This window comes from Cygnus atratus, chromosome 12 (genome assembly GCF_013377495.2).
Source record: "Cygnus atratus isolate AKBS03 ecotype Queensland, Australia chromosome 12, CAtr_DNAZoo_HiC_assembly, whole genome shotgun sequence".
Classification (NCBI taxonomy): domain Eukaryota; kingdom Metazoa; phylum Chordata; class Aves; order Anseriformes; family Anatidae; genus Cygnus; species Cygnus atratus.
Window position 1 is genome coordinate 11,956,583 of NC_066373.1, and position 17,751 is coordinate 11,974,333.

The following is a 17,751-nucleotide window of genomic DNA, read 5'->3' on the forward strand; positions in this document are numbered from 1 at the left end:
ATAAATCAGCCTGCTGTGCGCTCCTGGATTAAAAAGAAGCAACTTACAGTAAGCAAGACAGGTAATATCAACCTGCCAACTCTGTACTGTGAAGGGCTACAGCAACACTTCAGCTGTGTAGGACGAAACAACTGCGTGTGTGTTTTGGTTTGATAGCTATTTTTGGCTGATGAGAGGCTAAATAGCAATTATCTGTCTATTCCAGCATGAAGACCGCTCTCATTTCAGGAAGAGAAACAGTCTAGCCAAATGAACCACTCTTTTTGTTCCTGACCCACTAGCCACAGAGAAAGCTGTGCTTTGGGAAGAGGTGACTGCACGTTATTGCCTACATTAACTCAGCTGGCATCACCGCACTCAAGGGGAACTCAGCATCGGTGCTGGTGAATCAGAAGAATAGCTATCAACCCCGAAGGCATGCTAAATATATTCTTCCAGCAATTCCACATGCTGGGTACTGATCACGGGAGGAGGCTTGTCAAAAGCTTGTGCAATGAGCCCAGCGATAGCCTTCCCTAACCACCACCTTTGAAACGACTCCACAGCTGCAAGATTTGGACGAGAGCAGGAGAGGCTGGGAATAACAACATCATCAGGCATTTCTGTGCCCTCTGAGGGCAGAACACGAGAGGCCACCCAGTGACTTTACACATATACTCCCCACAATCAATGCTGTGTTTGGAAGACAGTGACCTGTAACAGAGTCTGAATCCAGGCTTTAATTCCAGGAGAAGGAGCACCTTATTCTTAGAGCTGGTGAGGGATCAGAGGAAGCGTGTCAGTGGCCCACATCCTAGCCACAGAACTATGAAGTTTCAGAAAAGGAAGCATCCACATCATTTAGTACTGTGTGTTACCATTTTTTAACAGGGTATCAAAACAAAACAAACAAAAAAAATTCACACCCCCACACTCTTCCCCCTCCCTTCTGTTTGCATCCTTAGTTAAAATACTGAAAATAGGTGTACTTACAGGGAGGTCTGTAAAGGCTATACCTGTGGGGGGAAAAATATTAGAATTAAAAAGACAAAGGATTTTTTCCCTGCTTGACTACATCCATAACATGCTACAAAAATTTACTACATCTCAATAAACCCCAGCTCGGACCTTGCGTTTCACCACCTGTCATATTTAGAAATAACTTCCCTCCCCAACCCACTCCTCTGCAAGGTTTTGACTCTGGAGAAATGTTCATGGACAAGCCTAATTTTTCAGACATCTCTTCTTACAATTTAATTTCCCAAAAAGCAGCTCCTCTTTTCTTTGCTTCTCCTTCTGTTACTCTGAAGGAGTTAGTTAGTTAGTTAGTTTTCCAGACTTACTTTGGGTTTAGAAACAGAGCTTTACTGTCACTTTGCCTTGGTTTAGGCTATAGCTGCTTCTTCTCACCAGCCAGACAGGAATGAATATTCAACACTTTGCATTGCAGTTGGGGAACGTCCTTGCAACAGGAGCAAGTTGCAGCCTCCAGCACCTGAGAAATACTGTGCAAAGAACAGCTTCATCCTCCATGATGCTGTTACAGTTCCAAGTACAGATGACGGAAAAAAGTGTACGGTTTCCCTTTTTATTTAATTTGGCATATGAGAAAGGAGATACCAAGCAAAACCTACTAGAAATCATAGCTGCTCGCAGCAGGAGCTGTTTCTGATGGACTAAATATCAATTGCAGAGAGGACAGAGAGGCCCAACAGTCACTATCAAGAAAGAATGGGACGCTATTGCAATGCACTGCTCACCTTATCAGGCTGAGCTTGATTAATGTTTTATGGTAACATTTCAGGAGTCAATCTAGAATCCTCAGTCCCTCCCCGCTTTCCATCCCCAGTCAGACGGGGAAGACCAGCCTTCGGTCTCGACACCAGCATGTCCAATTCTAACACACGTTCCACCTCTCAGCCCTGCCCCAGTCCCTTCTGCACTGCACTGAAATGCACTATAGCCTGCACAGAAGCAATAGAGCACCATTCTGTTTTTAATGTTACAGCTATTTTACATGGACATATCATGTGTTCAACCACAAAACCAAAAGCTGCAAGGTAATGTTACCAGATGAGCCTGAAATGGTAATTTAAAACAAGTTTAGGAGTCAATGTACAAAACAACTACCATTTGAAACAGCACAGATCTGAAGTTGAATGCTCAGGAAAAAAAAAGGATTTTGACTAAATAAATAGCCAATAATGTTTAACTAACATCACGGCAGCTCGGATTTTGTCTGCTGAGTATCCTCTCTGCAAACCACACAAAAATTATGGATCGGTGTACAAGTGATGTTGAATACCTGGCTGAGAAATCCATGTAGCAACTATTCGTCACATCCCGTCACTTTGTCTGTCCACTTATTGTTCTGCACATTGTGCATGTCCTGCCCTAAACCTGTTTTCAACATGCTCAGCACCACAGGCATAAGCTTCACACTTGTTTTGCTTAGCTAGATCAAAGTTTACTTCTACCCTTTAAAAAGAACGAGGCTAACCTCCTCATTGGAAGTCCCCTCCTCTGCTCTCCGGCATCACTCAGAGCTAAAGGTGGCCCAGCCTTGCCAAGAAAACTTGTGCAGCTGCATCCAGTGCATGGGCAAACATACGACTTGTGAATGGAATGTAACATGGGCAGAAAATCAGCTGGACCGTCAGGATTGAAGGGTTGTGATCACACAAAGTCCAAGCACTGTCCTGCAGGGATCGATGCTACGGCCAACACAGTTTAACATCTACTCTGCCGACCTGGACGATGGGAGGGTGTGCACTCTCAGCAGGTTCACAGAAATTACTAAACAGGAGCATGGGCAATACGCTGGAGGGCATACTGCTGTTCAGAAGGACCTCAACAGGCTGGAGAAAAGATCCAGCACAAACCTCACGAAGCTCAGCAAAAGCAACTGAAGAGCCCTTCCACCAGAAGAGTGAGTCCAGCAGAAGCCAATAAGTTGAAGAGAGGTGAAAGGAAGAAGTGTTCAGACTTAAGAGCATCAGGAAAGAAACTTGCAGCTGCCTAATGGGAGGGTACTGAACAGACAGAGCCAGACCCTTCTCAAGGATGCGTGGTGACAAGAGACAGGAGGAAACAAAGACATGTTGCAACACGGCAAATTCTGATTAGATATTAGCTGGGCTGAGGGGAATCAGCATGAAGGCGGTCAAACACTGAATCACAGGACCAGAAAAGCTCCCTGGGGATATCCAGAACTTGACAAGTTTCTGAGTAACCTGACCTAGTAGGCCCTGCTGTCAGCAGGGAGGCTAATGCTTGACTTCCAGAGATCCCTCCCAATGTAAACTGCTCTATGATTCTATAAATAAAGGTATTATTTATTTATTATTTAAAGGCCTTTAAATTTAGGCATTTATATGTTTAGTGCCCTGTTATGAAACTAAGACCAATAAAATGCTTTATGTGTACAGATCTAGATCTGTTGCACAAGCATGTCTGCTTAGACAGTTCATCCTGAACCCATGCCGCTAGGTACTTGCATCCAACGAAGTCAACAGCAGAAAGCAGAAGAATCACAGCTCTAACTAGGCAGCTGAATTTGAAACTGCACTCTCTGCAGCACCTCCAAAGCCTGGATCCAAATTAAAATAACATCAGAAATTCAAAAACATAAGAACTGGACAGTTTAAGAAGTCAGGAGCAAATGTGTGAAGAGCCTGTCCTGTAAATCTACAACGTTAACCTTATCATCAAGACAGTGATAAAAAGGCATGCACTTTAAATGACGGTTCAGTGCTGAGGGCTAGTCTGATCAACACTTTCACCTGCCATCTCATCAGAGGACTTTCACCTTTCAATGACTAACAAACATGTACCCCCATGCACACAACCTGCTTACAGGTCATCTAGCCAAGCTGTGCCCTCCACCCTGCAACCATCATCCTGTCTGCCTCACAGTTGGCCACTTTCTTCAGAATACACTTCAGAATTCAAATTGCACAAGACAACACACATTTGGGTGATCAGTACCAATGCTCCACTTAGTAGATGGCAGGGTACTCTTTCAGCTTCTGTTTAGGTAATCTCAACTCAGAGAATGCATTGCTGCGAACTGCAATACGCGACAACACATTCAGCAAAACAGGCATCTTGAAGGGTAGACTGAGAAATATCAACCCATGAAATATTCAGATACTTCTACAAGTTGTTGCTGAGAAGCACTATTAAACTCACATAGCTCTACACACTCCTGGAAAACAGCTACCATTCAGTCAAGGCACTTGGGAGAAAAACCGTTTTTACAGAGAAACCAGGCTGTAACTGCATTTGGTATTTTCCTTTTGGTTCAAATTTGGATCATCTATAAAGTCTTGTTTTAAACCTCACAATGCCCTTGCTCTATGAAAACTTGATTTGAGGGTTTCAGGACAAACCTGCTAAACTGGGAAAGCTGGGAAGGACATCTGTGGGTCTCTGACAGATTTCTTCATTTTCCCCGATGCTCCTGTTAATCTCCAGACTGGTGACAAAATGGGTAACTTGGTCTTTCCAAGCACCTGCACTCGAACTCAGACAGACCACAGGACGTTTTCTATGCCGGGACTTCAGAGGGTTGCATACTCTTTTTATAGCCTTGCTGGTCCATTTTCCTCTGTCTGCTGTTAAAGTCTGAGATCTGAAACACTCATACCTTAGTCCCTGAGCGAACTCCTCCACATAATCACAGAGACCTGTAGCAGTCACTACATCATTCCTTCATTATTTCCTGCATCCAAGACTCTCTGCTTAATGTCTGGAGCCCCACAGTTCTCCCTCTTTCTCTCCTAATTCACCCTTCCAGCCATATCACATCATCTTTTTTATTGCCAGGACTCTGCTCAGAATTTGTCAAAAGCATTTAATCATCAGCCAGAAGATATTCTAGATGTTTTCCAGAACAGAGAATTAAGAGTATATCCAATGTCAAACAGCTTTCATGTGATGTCTCCAAAGAAATTTCAAGACTTAGCTCCAACCAAAACATCCAGAATTTGGAATGGCCAATTTAGAACGTGTTCCTACACAGTGCTCTTGATAGACCTGATTAAATGGAAAAGTATGGAGACAATAGAAGATTACAGTTAAGCAACAGGAGAAAACTGCAAGGAAAACAATGTGAGGGGATATCTAAATAATAGGTGAAAAGGAGAAAAATTAAAACGCCTGAAGGTGTAAAATGCCCTGAAACCTGCTGTCAAGCTAACTGTAATCTAAAAGGGGCTGATTAGTCTCATGAATATATTTGATATCTGCAGCAGCATTACACAAACAGCATTACACAATGACCTAATTTTCTAAGAGGAGAGAGATACAGCTTCAGCAGCTGAAGATGTTGAGTCAGGGAACATCAGCAAAAAGCACTTCCATCTCCTTCCTGGTAATTCTTGGGTTTGCACAACACACAAATGAGATTTCTCAGGTTAGCATTAAATATCATTAAATGTTCACGATCTTCATGGAGACACTTATGCCAGAGCAAAAGGGTACTGACTTTCAAATAAATCATTGCTCCTGTCTCCTTCTGGTCTTGGTTCCCCTGCTGACACCCACCTCACCCCTCTCTCTCACATGTGTCTGCTCAGTGCCCATGAACTGGTCTCTGTGGCCTTGCGGGGCTCAGACACACTTCTCAGCATTCAACAGGAAGCCCTTCTCTTGAATGCCGTGTTTCTTTATCAGTAGCAAAACCAGTGGACTTTATTAACAGTCTTCCTGGCTGAGGTTTTCATTCCAATTTTGTAAAAGACAGTAAAGTGTTCCAGCAGCTTTTGCTGGGGTCAGGGCAAGGACTGATGGTCCGCTACCCCCTAGCACTTCAATCACTGTCTCTGCCGACCACATCACCTCGCCTCTCTAATACAACCATTATGCCGCCACAGCTGGAAGAGGAGCTGGTATATGCATGAGCCAGTTGTGAAAGCTCAGGAGATTCTCCTACTTATCATTTTCTCATAAGTATCAGGTCTTGTACTGGTACATCTGAACAGCCCAAGAGGAGGAGACCCAAGGAACAGCAATGTCTATAATGTACCGAAGTTCTCCAGGCATGGTGCAATTTAATTCCCTTCCTTTCCTGTTTCTTCCTAGTGGCATCGTTCACAGTTGGGGGAAGCTGGGCTCCAAGGGATCACTGAATGAAAATACAAGCTTTCCATGCACGAAAAAAAAATCTGAACAAAAAGGAGCACTAAAAATCAAGAAAGGAAGATGAGGCAATTTCACTGCTGCAAAGACCTGAAAACATCCCAAACAAAACAAATCTATGAGCAGGACATGAGGCAAAGAATCAGAAGGCTGTAGCAAGGAAATGTGATACAAAAGTTATTGAACTGTTCTCTTCATTTGACTTCATCTGCCCAGACACCACGACAGGACGTGACCGTGTGAAGAGAATGGAGGACAGAGCAAGCAACGACATTTCAGCCACCTCCCTTTCTACCCCGCAGATTCCTGCTACGTAAAAGGAATTAATTTTCCAGTGAATAAATTTGTATTCGTTAAATAAATAGCAGAACTGCCCTCTTCTTGACAGTTACGGTTTCATTCTGAAGGAAAGTCACACCACTTGTCAAACTGAAAAATGGTGAAGCTGGAAAACCATCCACCCACGTAAAGGTGACAGCCAGAGATGCACAGCACTAGCCACCATGCTACTTCTGAGTAAATGCACACTAAAAATCAAGAGCAGTAACCAAAGGGAGAGATTTTGTGAAATCTTTTTAACTACTTCAGCACTGTAATCATTGTTGCATGGTGAACTCATCTCATTCCTAAGCAACAGCCCCTGTCCTACATCATCAGCGGTTGCTTTCACAGCTCTACTTGTCTTCACAGTGGAGGACTGATGAGGGCAATACCCACAGATTATGAGTTAAATTTAGAATAACCCAGCTATTAGAAATCCAGGCAATGAATTAATACCTACAGACTACAAACGACTCCTCATCACACTAGTGACTGGTCTCACTAGGTAGGAAGCCCGAAGTCTTCACTAGAAGTCACCCCAGCAGTACGCACAGTCTGGCCAATAAATAGCTATTAATTCAAAAAAGAAGCCAAATCATATTCCTAAAGAAACATTCTTAACTCTGAGCAACTGCCCAGCAGGCTTCTGATCAGGGCTCCATTCCTAGTATCAGAATGTTAAAAACAAGTCGCAAAGGATGCTCAGAGAATTTTTCTTCCATTCAGGGACGGAGACCTCAATCTGTCGCAAAGCATCAGGACCAGCTGCTGAATGCAATGCTACAGACTCAATCTAGAATGCTTCTGGGAAGCAACAAGCCTAATTTCTAGGCAATCATCCCCTAAAAATCAACAAATAGTTGGTATGAAATCAGAGGAAAATTGAAAACAATTTTCTGAAAGAAGTTATGTTTGCATGAGCACTAGGCCTTTCTCAGTCTGCCTCACAGGAGGGATTCTTCCGGAGATTGAGGGGGAACAGCCCCACACCTCAGATACATATCTCTGTTGTAACTCTAAGATAGCCTGCTGCTTCCACAGAATCGCAGACTGGTTGAGGTCAGCAGGGACCTCTGGATCCATCTGGTCCAACCCCTCTGCTCCAGCAGGGCCACCCAGAGCCTGTGCCCAGGACCAAGTCCAGACAGCTTCTGAAGATCTCCAAGGATGAGAACTCAACAACTTCTGGGCAGCCTGTGCCAGCACTCCATCACCTGCACAGCACTGAAGTGCTTCCTGATGTTCACAGGGAGCGTTCTGTGCTCCAGTTTGTGCCCATTGCTTCTTGTGCTGGCACTGGGCACCATTGGAAATAGCCGGACTCTGTCCTCCCTTCACCTCCCTTCAGGTATTTACAGACGTTGATGAGATCTCCCCAAGCCTCCTCTTCTCCAGGCTGAGCAGTCCCAGCTCTCTCGGCCCATCCTCATAGCAGAGATGCTCCGGTCCTTTCAGCATCTTGGTGGCTTTTAGCTGGACCCTATCCAATAGCTCAATCTCTCTCTTGCAGCAGGGAGCCCAGCACTTTTCTCACCAAGAGCTCACCACCAGAAATTATGCACTCTCTAGGCACACACTGCGCTCCAGTCCCACTCTTTTCTTCAGCTCAGCCAGTCACTCAAACAACTTCTGTTCTGATAGCTGTTCTCATGGGGGTGTTTTTCTACCAGCTTCTTCACCATGAATTCAACAAAGTATAATTGATACAGCAAGGAGAAGCAAAGGAAAGGACTGCTTGCCCCCTGCCAAACCAAAATGAATTTCAGTGCAGAAAGTGAGATGAAGTTCTCAAAATTTACTGCATGTCTTATGCGACAAAAAAAAATACAAGAATTTATCCAGGGTGGAGAATATGTCATCCAAAGTAAAGATATTTTAGGCAAAAATGGCCACAACTTTCTACTTTAGACAAATCAGATAAACTGGACGCCTGGAAAACATCTCTGAGATATTCCTTTAGGCAAAATACTAAAGTCCTTAACTTTAGGAGAACTACTGGGATGAACCAAATTATAGTCAGTGCTTAAATAAGAGTACTTGTGCAGAATTAATGTCTAGCTTTGGGAATATACTTAGAGCAACGTGTTAAGGCTTACAAATGCACAAGCCACTGATAACAGTGGCTTTGCAGTTAGTTGAATAACGTACTAGAGTTCCCACTTCTTTATCTCCCTGTTGCTCTGCCATCAGCTGTCTTATCCAACCTCCCACAAGCTGTGCAGCAGCAGAAAAGAAAGGAGCAGAAGCTGGGGATACAATCCTAACCTACTTAAGTCGAGCAGCACAGAAACCATTTTGCATGCTGCAAGTATTTATGTCTTTGAGCCAACTTACAACTCCTGACTGCTGCAGAGGGCTCTTTTTCTCTCCAATTTTTTAAACCTTACCCACAAACGTGGAACAAAAGTTGCAACACATGCAAAGTATTAGAGTAAACAGTGAGAGCAGGGCAGAAGCATCCTTCTCCTGAGAAGGACTATCTTTACTCACCTAAACTGTGGCCATTTTTTGTGTAGAAGCAGGTATTGTTAATCAGGTTGACACAGCAACCAATCACATCTCCAGTTGTGAATGTAGGGCCATAGGGCTGTCCTGTGCCCGAGGAGCAGAAGGAGTGCCCATCGTCACCATGGTACCCATAAGAATGTTTATCCCATCCTGCAGAAAGACAAAAGAGCAGGTCAACAATTAAGCCAGTTTAGAAGAACATCATCATCTTTCAGGAAACAATTTTCTGGTAGGAAATTTGGAATGTTGATTGCCACTCCTGATTCATTCCAATACTCATTTTCACACACCAGTAACCAAAAACAAATAAATGTTCATCAATCACATCAATCAAAATGTACATCAATCACAACACGTCATCTGTACATTAACCTCATTTGTTATTTATGAGAAATAACAAAAATAGATTGACATAAAGTCATTTTCATAGGACAAAGATTTTTTTCATTTAAAAAGCATTAAAAGCTTGTTTCTGTTTTGTCTTGCAAGTTGTGAAACGAACTCCTCTTTGTAAAACGTTTGTGTTTCCAGTAACAGAATCTACCAGCCAAAGGATTTAATAAAATCATTCCCAGCCAACTGCAGCTTTGTCTGTAAGTTCTGCTCGCAGGTGATAGGCTAGAGGCAACATTTGCATACTCACATTTACGTTTCACTTCTAATAGTTTACAATGATTTCTGTGCTCCCCTTAACAGTAACATGTCCCATTCTGTGGGACAGCTTAAAACATATCCCTTAAATGTCAATTGGCAATTTTCAAAATGGTCAATTCTAACATTATCTTTTATTTCTTCTGCCAGTAATACTGTGTGAAGGGTTAAAGTTGGGTTTGGTGATTGCAGCACTTGCTCTCATCTACATCTTGCAGTAATTCCATTATTCTGCATTCCCTACTTTGTTCTATTCTATTCCAATTCTGTTGTAAATTCTTAGGTTTGGAAATGCCCGGTGTAACTGCTAACTACTGCAAAGAAGAGAGATTAATCCACCCTTTGAAAGCTGTAGTGTTCTTCAGGCAACACACAGGTCTTCTCTTTTACAGCTGCTCATTTCCCTCCTGCAGAAGAGGGGCGATGTGTCTCCCACCACCGTGGTCACAGAGCAACCCTGCAGGTGCCACCTCGACCTGCTGAGCCAGGCACGCCAAGCTCAGCTGCCACCACTGCTCGAGATGGCTGGTAGCTCCTCTCTTAGGAGACCAGCTAAGGCAGGTATTGAGTCATGAGGAACAGTTCTCTTACAGTGTAAAGAAAGCATGGCATACTCTGTCTTATCATATGACTTCAAGAGGAATCAGGATCTTCTGCAGCTCTTTAGAGTGTTCCTATGGACTCCACAATCAAAGCCGTACCTGGCAGAGAGATGTACTTGTATGAAAAGATCTGAGATAGACACAACATGATAACCACCACCCATGTTTTAAATGGATATGGTTGGATCCTTAGGCAGACGGTTCCAAACTGAAGCAGAAGTGAAAGAAGGAGCTTTGACCATCTACTGAACCTACACAACCTGTGAGTTGATAACAAGGGAGCAGAGAATCTGTTAAATATGGAGCAACGGTGTGGGCAAACGGACTACAGAAGAAGTGGAATGACCATGACCATCTCCGTGGGGTGAAAAGTAAAAAGCACACATCCTGCAGGAAGGCGAGAAAAGCTTCAGTACCGCAGAGAGGAGCAGCTACCTGTGAAGGTGGGCTGGAGCACCCATGCCAGCCGTGACTTTCACGCAAACCTGACAACAGCATATGTGCACTGGAAATTTAATCCCATAAAATGGTGCTCAACTACTTGCACTCATGGGTCTTTCTGCCAGACGATCCACATGCTCATGGTTTCTCAGAAAAATGTGAAACATTAAGTGCCTTCCCAAGGCCCCCAGCTTATTGCACCACACCACAGGACTGCCAAAGTCATGGAATGGAGCAAGACTGAAACACGGACCTCAGGGCAAAGTTTGGGAGTGAAAGTTGTGAAGGACTCCTAGCAATTCATAGCCTAGAAATGGTGAATAAACCCTTCTGTTAAATCCCACACATCTGTAGGAACAGACTGAGATGTCCCAACAGTAGGCTCTGGCTGCCCTCGGACCAGCTCCGACCACCCTGTCCTGCTTTGTGTCTGCATAAAGGACAGGGACAACAGCACAGACAGCACCCTCGGCAAGCTCAAAGATGATGCCAGATTGGTTTGCCAAAAACAAAGGAGGGTGTGATAGAGGCTCCGGAGTTTATTGTCAACATTCCACTGGCAAGACTCCTTCCAGCAAAAATATCATTGAAATATTAATGTGACTCCTTTCCACTATCCCCTTATTTCCTCTGCTGCTGGCCTGTGACAGGCTGCCATCGCTGATCCGTTACTTCAGTCTCCCGAGACAAGGACCTGCTACTTGTGTGTAAATTCCCAACCTCTTTAATGAAACTGTTTGGGAACTTCAGCTGATAACTCTGACCACTTTATCTCCTAAGCTACTTACTAATACAAGCCAAATACAAGCAGAACTCTCCTGCATACAACTTTGCACCAACTATATTTAAGTAGTCAGACGATTACATACCCATGCTACGCAGTAGGTAAGGCTAACATGAGAAATGCAACAGCGTGCCCAGCTGTGAGAACAATGCTGCAGAAGACTTGTGCTAATGCAAATAACTAGAGATTTCATTTAATAATACAGATTGTGGTGCTCCAATACCTACGGATGACCACTACTGAAAAAAAAAATCTGCTCCTATAAGACTTGTGCTGGGTAAAATCAGTATTTGCTGCACCACCAAAGGTAGATGAACTGCACTGAGAAGTCACTGAATGACCATGCTTTGAGGGCAGCATCAAAACTGATTTGTATCGCAACAGCACATGGAAAAAAGCTTGTTTGGAAGAAGATTCTCTAGTGACAATCAACAATAATACTATCAGTTAAGAAAATCTCATCCATTCATCACTTTGGTAATGATATAGAGGATTAATTTCTTCAACTCAGATGTTGTGTAGCGCTGATTCTGGACCTAACGCAATACTAAGTGCATTTAATCTAGGCTGTCAGCCTTACCAAATCTCCATGGCCATCCTAAAAAGAAAAAGTCAGATTTACCTGAACGAACTTACTGTATTTGCCATAAACATAAGATGAGTGGTGTTAATTATACGCCTAACCTTTAGTTATTTATTAAGCAAATAATGTAACGGTATTTCTAAAATGCTTTCTAGAATCAACATCAGGGTAACAGCATACAGGTCGCTCCAGCACTGGCAAACTTCAGCCACTCTTCTGGAATCTCCTTGTATTCTAAACTAAAAATAACAATCATTACTTCTAACACTTCTAGGCCAAAGTTATCTGGGCCTGTTGATTAAAATAGCATCTGCTGAACACGACATTTGGCATTATTTCTGATTACCAGCAGAGTGAGAAATAACTCATCACATGCATTTTACAAATACATCCTCCAACTTCTCTCCAAGTGCCAGAATACTTGCTGAAAACTTGGGGCACTTTTGCATCATTAACAATTTACTATCGCCACCTAGTAATAGGTCTATGATATGACAATCTTTTCTTTGGCTCCTACTACACTGCTCACGCCTTGAGTTACTCGAGAACTTCTTTCTTTACACATCTAATACTTTTGTAAGGGCTGAATCAGACTTCCCAGGTGCCCTCCCCACATTTAAGTCTGCAAATCCTCTGGACAGCTTAACCTCTGTACCACTTCACTGAAGTATTTCCAGAAACTACCGTAGTGACCAGCAGGCAGAGATGAGATTTTATCTGCATGTTCTTAAAAAGAATGGCCATACGGGATATTGGGTCCATCTAGGTAAGTATCCTGTTCAAGAAGTTGTTGCCTATAAGACAGCCTAAACACAGGGCACGCAGGTATCATGCTCTTACTGAAAAGTGTTACTGCTTTCTGACCGTCTGCAGCAGACACATACCGAGCCAGGTGGAGATTCTGTTTATCTAGTGCTCCTCAAAGGATTTTCTTTCCCTGAAATTCTCCAGTCCTCCTGTAACTACACATAAACATTCACATCATCCACAGCAGCCTGCAACAAGGAGTTTCAGAGTGTAACTGGAAGCTGTGGGAAAACCCGCCTCCCACTATTTGGATTTCATACCCCATAGTTCTTGCACAGTTCTGGAGAAGATAGGAACACAGATATTCAATAGCTCCAGAACTTACATAATTATTTAGGCTTCTACAAAATCCCCCATCATCATCCCTTTTCCAGACAGCTGAGTCCTTGCTTATTTAGCTATTCCCTGAATTTCTGACCATCATCATCTGAACCTTTTCCAGATTGACTGGGCTGCTTTCAGAATGGAGATGAAGGTGCGCCATGGACAAGGGAAGTGGGTTATAGTGGTTTTCTGTAACGTTCCCCAGTCCTCTGCGAGTTAATCCTAGCATTTTCCCCTTTATTATCCTTTTTACCACTGATGTTTCAATGAAGCTATTGTAAGCTAAAGGGTCACAATGAGTCCAAAATGCATCATCGCTCTTGTCTGCGAAGTGACGATGCTCTCTCTGTGCTGGCTCTCACTTGCCATCTCACCACCTGCACGCTCAGCCTCGGAAGGTTGCATCTCACGGCTCCTCTCTAACACCTTTCACATTACTACCCGCAGTACCTCAGTATCCTCAACAAACTGTCTCCTCACTGCTCCACCACTTCTTCCACGCCATTTCTGAACACCCTCAACAGCACTTCATTTAACCACGCGTCAGAATCAAAACAACTACTACTGTTGCAACACATCCTTGTGTTTCAATATCTGGACTACAAAACTGGTTGATCAGCGGCCACAGCAACTCACGTTATAGATCTGGGATGCTGGAAACACGGGAGGCATGGTGCTGGCATGGAACTGTCCAGCTGGCTCATGTGAGGGGAGGCACAGTCCCAACACCAGCTGCAGGACAGGAACAGGCCCAGGGAGCAGCGTGCTCAGCGTATTAAAGCACCCTCCTGGCAGAACTTCAAGGGCCCAGACATCTGCCCAGAAAACGTCAGGGGAAAAAAAATGTTCCCCAAACCCACTTACCTAGGGGCACCTAGGAAATACAGTAGTCCTAGCTAGTAACACCCCAACTTTTTGCCCGTACACCTCCCTTTGTGTAACAGCTTCCCCTTCTGCAAGGCAGCAAAAGGGCTTCAAATGAAGCAGATGCCCCTACGCTGCACTGCGGGATCAGTGCATACGTGGACAGCGAAACCACTTCACCCCGCTGAGGACAAACTTCTCAAGACAGGGACTGGATGTGGTCAGGTCTCACGGTCTTCGCAGTTTCACACTGAATTACGTACAAGGTAGTGGTGCAGCGCGGCACACTGCTGCACGTGCTCCCAACGAGGGCCTGCTGTGCAGTGGCCTCCTGCTCACCCCAGCACCCAGCAGATTCATCCAAGCCCAGTTTGGCCCCTACAGGGCAACACCAGATGATGCTAACCAGAGTGCAAGGTTTTTGGCAGGGCTGGCTGTACGTTTGGCTCAGAGACTATTCTGTGGTTTTGAATGAAGTATTTTCACTTGCAACTGCATGAGAGACAAAGATAAGACCAAATCTTAATGGCAGAAAGGCCTAACTGTGGCAAGTATCCAAAGGAAAAAAAAGGGGGAAAAAGAGGGAAGGGGAAGGGGAAGGGAGAAGACATTTATCTCACATGAACAGAGAGCAAGGAAAGAACCAAGTGACCCAAAGATCAAAAAGAGTCTAAGACGGACAGGTAAAAAGGCCTGCAAAAGACTTTGGGGGTTACAACAAAATGTGGGTGATAAACTGCCCAATCCATCACAACATGCACAAGCACAAAGTAACAATATAAAATTTCTTTTTTAACAACATTGATCTGGCATGGCAATTTGTAGACCAGATCGTCAACTCCTACCATCCAACAGTCACTAGATATTAACTAGGCTTCAAAAAGCATCAGAACACAGTCTGTGCTTAATTATATAAAATGACACTACCCATTGACTCACAAAGAGAAAAAACAAAACCAGAAGCCTCTGGATGGCTGCAACATGGGCAATACCTAGTCAACAAGAAAAGTCTGTTCCACCTGCCCCCACAGACTTGTTAATGAACCCATTTTACTACTACTTAGCATGCAGCTCACCACAGAACACAGTGATCAAGATAAAATCCTGATTGGTTAAATGAATAAGCCTTCCTGATGCTACTAGCTTGATGGATCAGAGAACTGCAAGAGATTGAACATCTTCTGCCAGAATCAGAATACAATCTAGTCTTTAAGAGGTCAAGGCGTATTACAAGCCATTTATTGCCTTGTAAAGAAGACAAGATAATTAAAGCACAACTACAGAACAAGCTGGTTTATCTACAAAGGCAAGGCTCAAAAAGCTCTCTAGCACAACCAGGTCACCACTGTACTATTACATCTATTATTTTCCCTGACACCCCATGCTGTGAGGTGGGGGGGAAGTGCACAGGCCAGGAGTGCAAAACAATGTAGAACGGAGAGAAAAAATGTTAGGTGAGTTTTGCCGTTGATTTATTAAGTGGCAGGGGCAAAGAACAAGTTGGATGCAAAAGCTTTTATCACATACACAGGTTTCAAATCTCAGTGTACTAAATAATTCACATTTACATTTATATGCCAACTTTTAGCTGATGGGCAAGAGCACCTTTATGAAATATTAAGACACCTTCAGAAAAAGCTTGCATGGTAATGGGCAAAAGCCATTCTATAGAGACACAGAGGCAGAGCAGTTACATGATTACATGATTCAGCCAAAAGCAATGTTAGAGCTCATTATGGAATGCAGGGGGCTAGAACCCAGTTACTATAAAAACATTCCCTAAAACGGTATTTAGTGAGGTAACAAAATGATGAACAAAAATACTCCTATAAACACAAAACTTTGTTGAGAGAACTCCCAGCAGAAGCATGTTTCATGACGGTAAGGGGTTGGAACAAGTCCTTCTAGATTCTAAGCTGAGGTTCCTTAAATACTCTGCACATAATTAACATAAAGCAACAAGGTTTTCTGAGAAGGATCATATTTACCCATTAGTTTAAGGGTGTAGTGAAATTTTGATTTATGCTGATGTTATCTTTTATCTAAAAGGCCATAATAATAAGTACAGCCACAATAAAGATTTTTGTCGTCTGAAAAAACAGCAGTACTGTTTAAAACGGGCCTATATACATACTGTCTTTAAAATAACTACAGCAAAAGAAAGTGCAGTTAATATTATTGATTACAATTACACTACAATTGCAGTCCCTACATTGGTAATCAACTGTTACCTGTGGCTAGGGTATCTGGACTGTCCATACCCTATGCTACAGCCGGAGATGCAGCCCAGGTTATCAGTATCAAAAGCCCCACTATGTGATGCCAGATCAGCTCAGCTTCAGAAAGTCTGGTTTCACACAGCACAAAACTAACACAACGTGCGGCAGGAAAGAAAGCTCCGCGCAGAGGCAGGCTCGAGCATACTGGTAGCAGCATTTCTGGGGAAGAGGTTACATGAGGAAAGAGCGCAGAGCCTCTACAGGGGGCCAGCCCATGCCCAAGAATTACGACACGAGCTAGCAAAGCTGAAGGCCAGGCACCTTCAGAGGTTTTAGACCACATTCTTCACAGGTCTAAAGTCAAGAGGACTAACTAGGCAAGGGTGCAGCACTAAACTTGCGCTGGGCCTCGGCATTGATACTGGACCAGAGCTAACAGGCCCTTCCAGCAATTGGAGGATGGAGAAATGGATTAAACTACTGGAGGGCGAGTCCAGCGAAGGACTTACTGAGATGATGAGGGGACTGGAGCGCCTCTTGTATGAGGAGAGGCTGAGTGAGCTGGGCCTGCTTAGCTTGGAGAAGTTGTAGAGGGGGTCTTATCAATGTGTGTAAATATCTGAAGGGAGGGTGTCAAGAGGATGGGGCCAGACTCTTTCCAGTTGTGTCCAGTGACAAGACGAGAGGCAACAGGCACAAACTGAAGCAGAGGAAGTTCCAGATGAATATGAAAAAACACTTCTTTATTATGAGGGCAACAGAGCACTGGCACAGGTTGCCCAGACAGGTTGTGGAGTTTCCTTCTCTGGAGATACTCAAAACCCACCTGGATGCCATCCTGTGCATGCTCTAGGTGATCCTGCTTGGCAGGGGGGTTGAACCAGATGATCTCCAGAGGTCCCTTCCAACCTCAGCCATTCTCTGTGTGATTCTGTGTGTGAAGTGCAGGACACCCATAACCCCCTTCCCTGGACAAGAGGACCATATTCATTCCTGCTGAAATGAGTATGATGAGACCAGCTGGATCCAAGCTGGATACTTAGAGAGACCACAGTGCCTCAGCACAATCTTTCTCGGGGTACCCTGCGGGTCCCATATTATCACAGAATCACAGCATGGTTTGGGTTGGGAAGGACCTTAATGATCATCTAGTCCAGCCCCCTGCCATGGGCAGGGACACCTCCCATCAAACCAGGTTGCTCCAAGCCCCATCCAACCTGGCATAGAGCACTTTCAGAGACGGGGCGTCCACAGCTTCTCTCTGGGCAGCCTGTGCCAGTGACTCACCACCCTCACAGTGAGGGATTTCTTCCTTATACTTCCTTATACTACCCACACCTTTCAGTTTTTCAGGATATGCAAGTATGCCACCACCCCCCATTAAGAATTAGGTAAAGGCATTTGAAAAAACATCACCTGTTACTCATCCACACTAATGGAAGTGGAAACACTTTCTTTGATTCATCTTCCGAGTCCAGTGTTACCACCTCGAAACACGGATTCATGTTTCTGTTCAGCTGGAATGAT

General features: G+C 44.0%; 1 protein-coding gene across 6 annotated transcripts in view; it reads right to left on the bottom strand.

The window, feature by feature from the left end:
* The window catches only part of RANBP10 (RAN binding protein 10), a 75,108-nt gene that overhangs the window by 21,048 nt on the left and 36,309 nt on the right, over nt 1–17,751 (bottom strand). For all 6 annotated transcript variants that reach the window (XM_035543384.2, XM_035543383.2, XM_035543382.2 and 3 more), the window contains exons 4-5: nt 8,932–9,099; nt 973–995 (exon numbers count right to left, since the gene is read on the bottom strand). In XM_035543384.2, the coding sequence (XP_035399277.1) occupies nt 973–995; nt 8,932–9,099 (191 nt within the window). The remainder of the gene's footprint in view (nt 1–972; nt 996–8,931; nt 9,100–17,751) is intronic.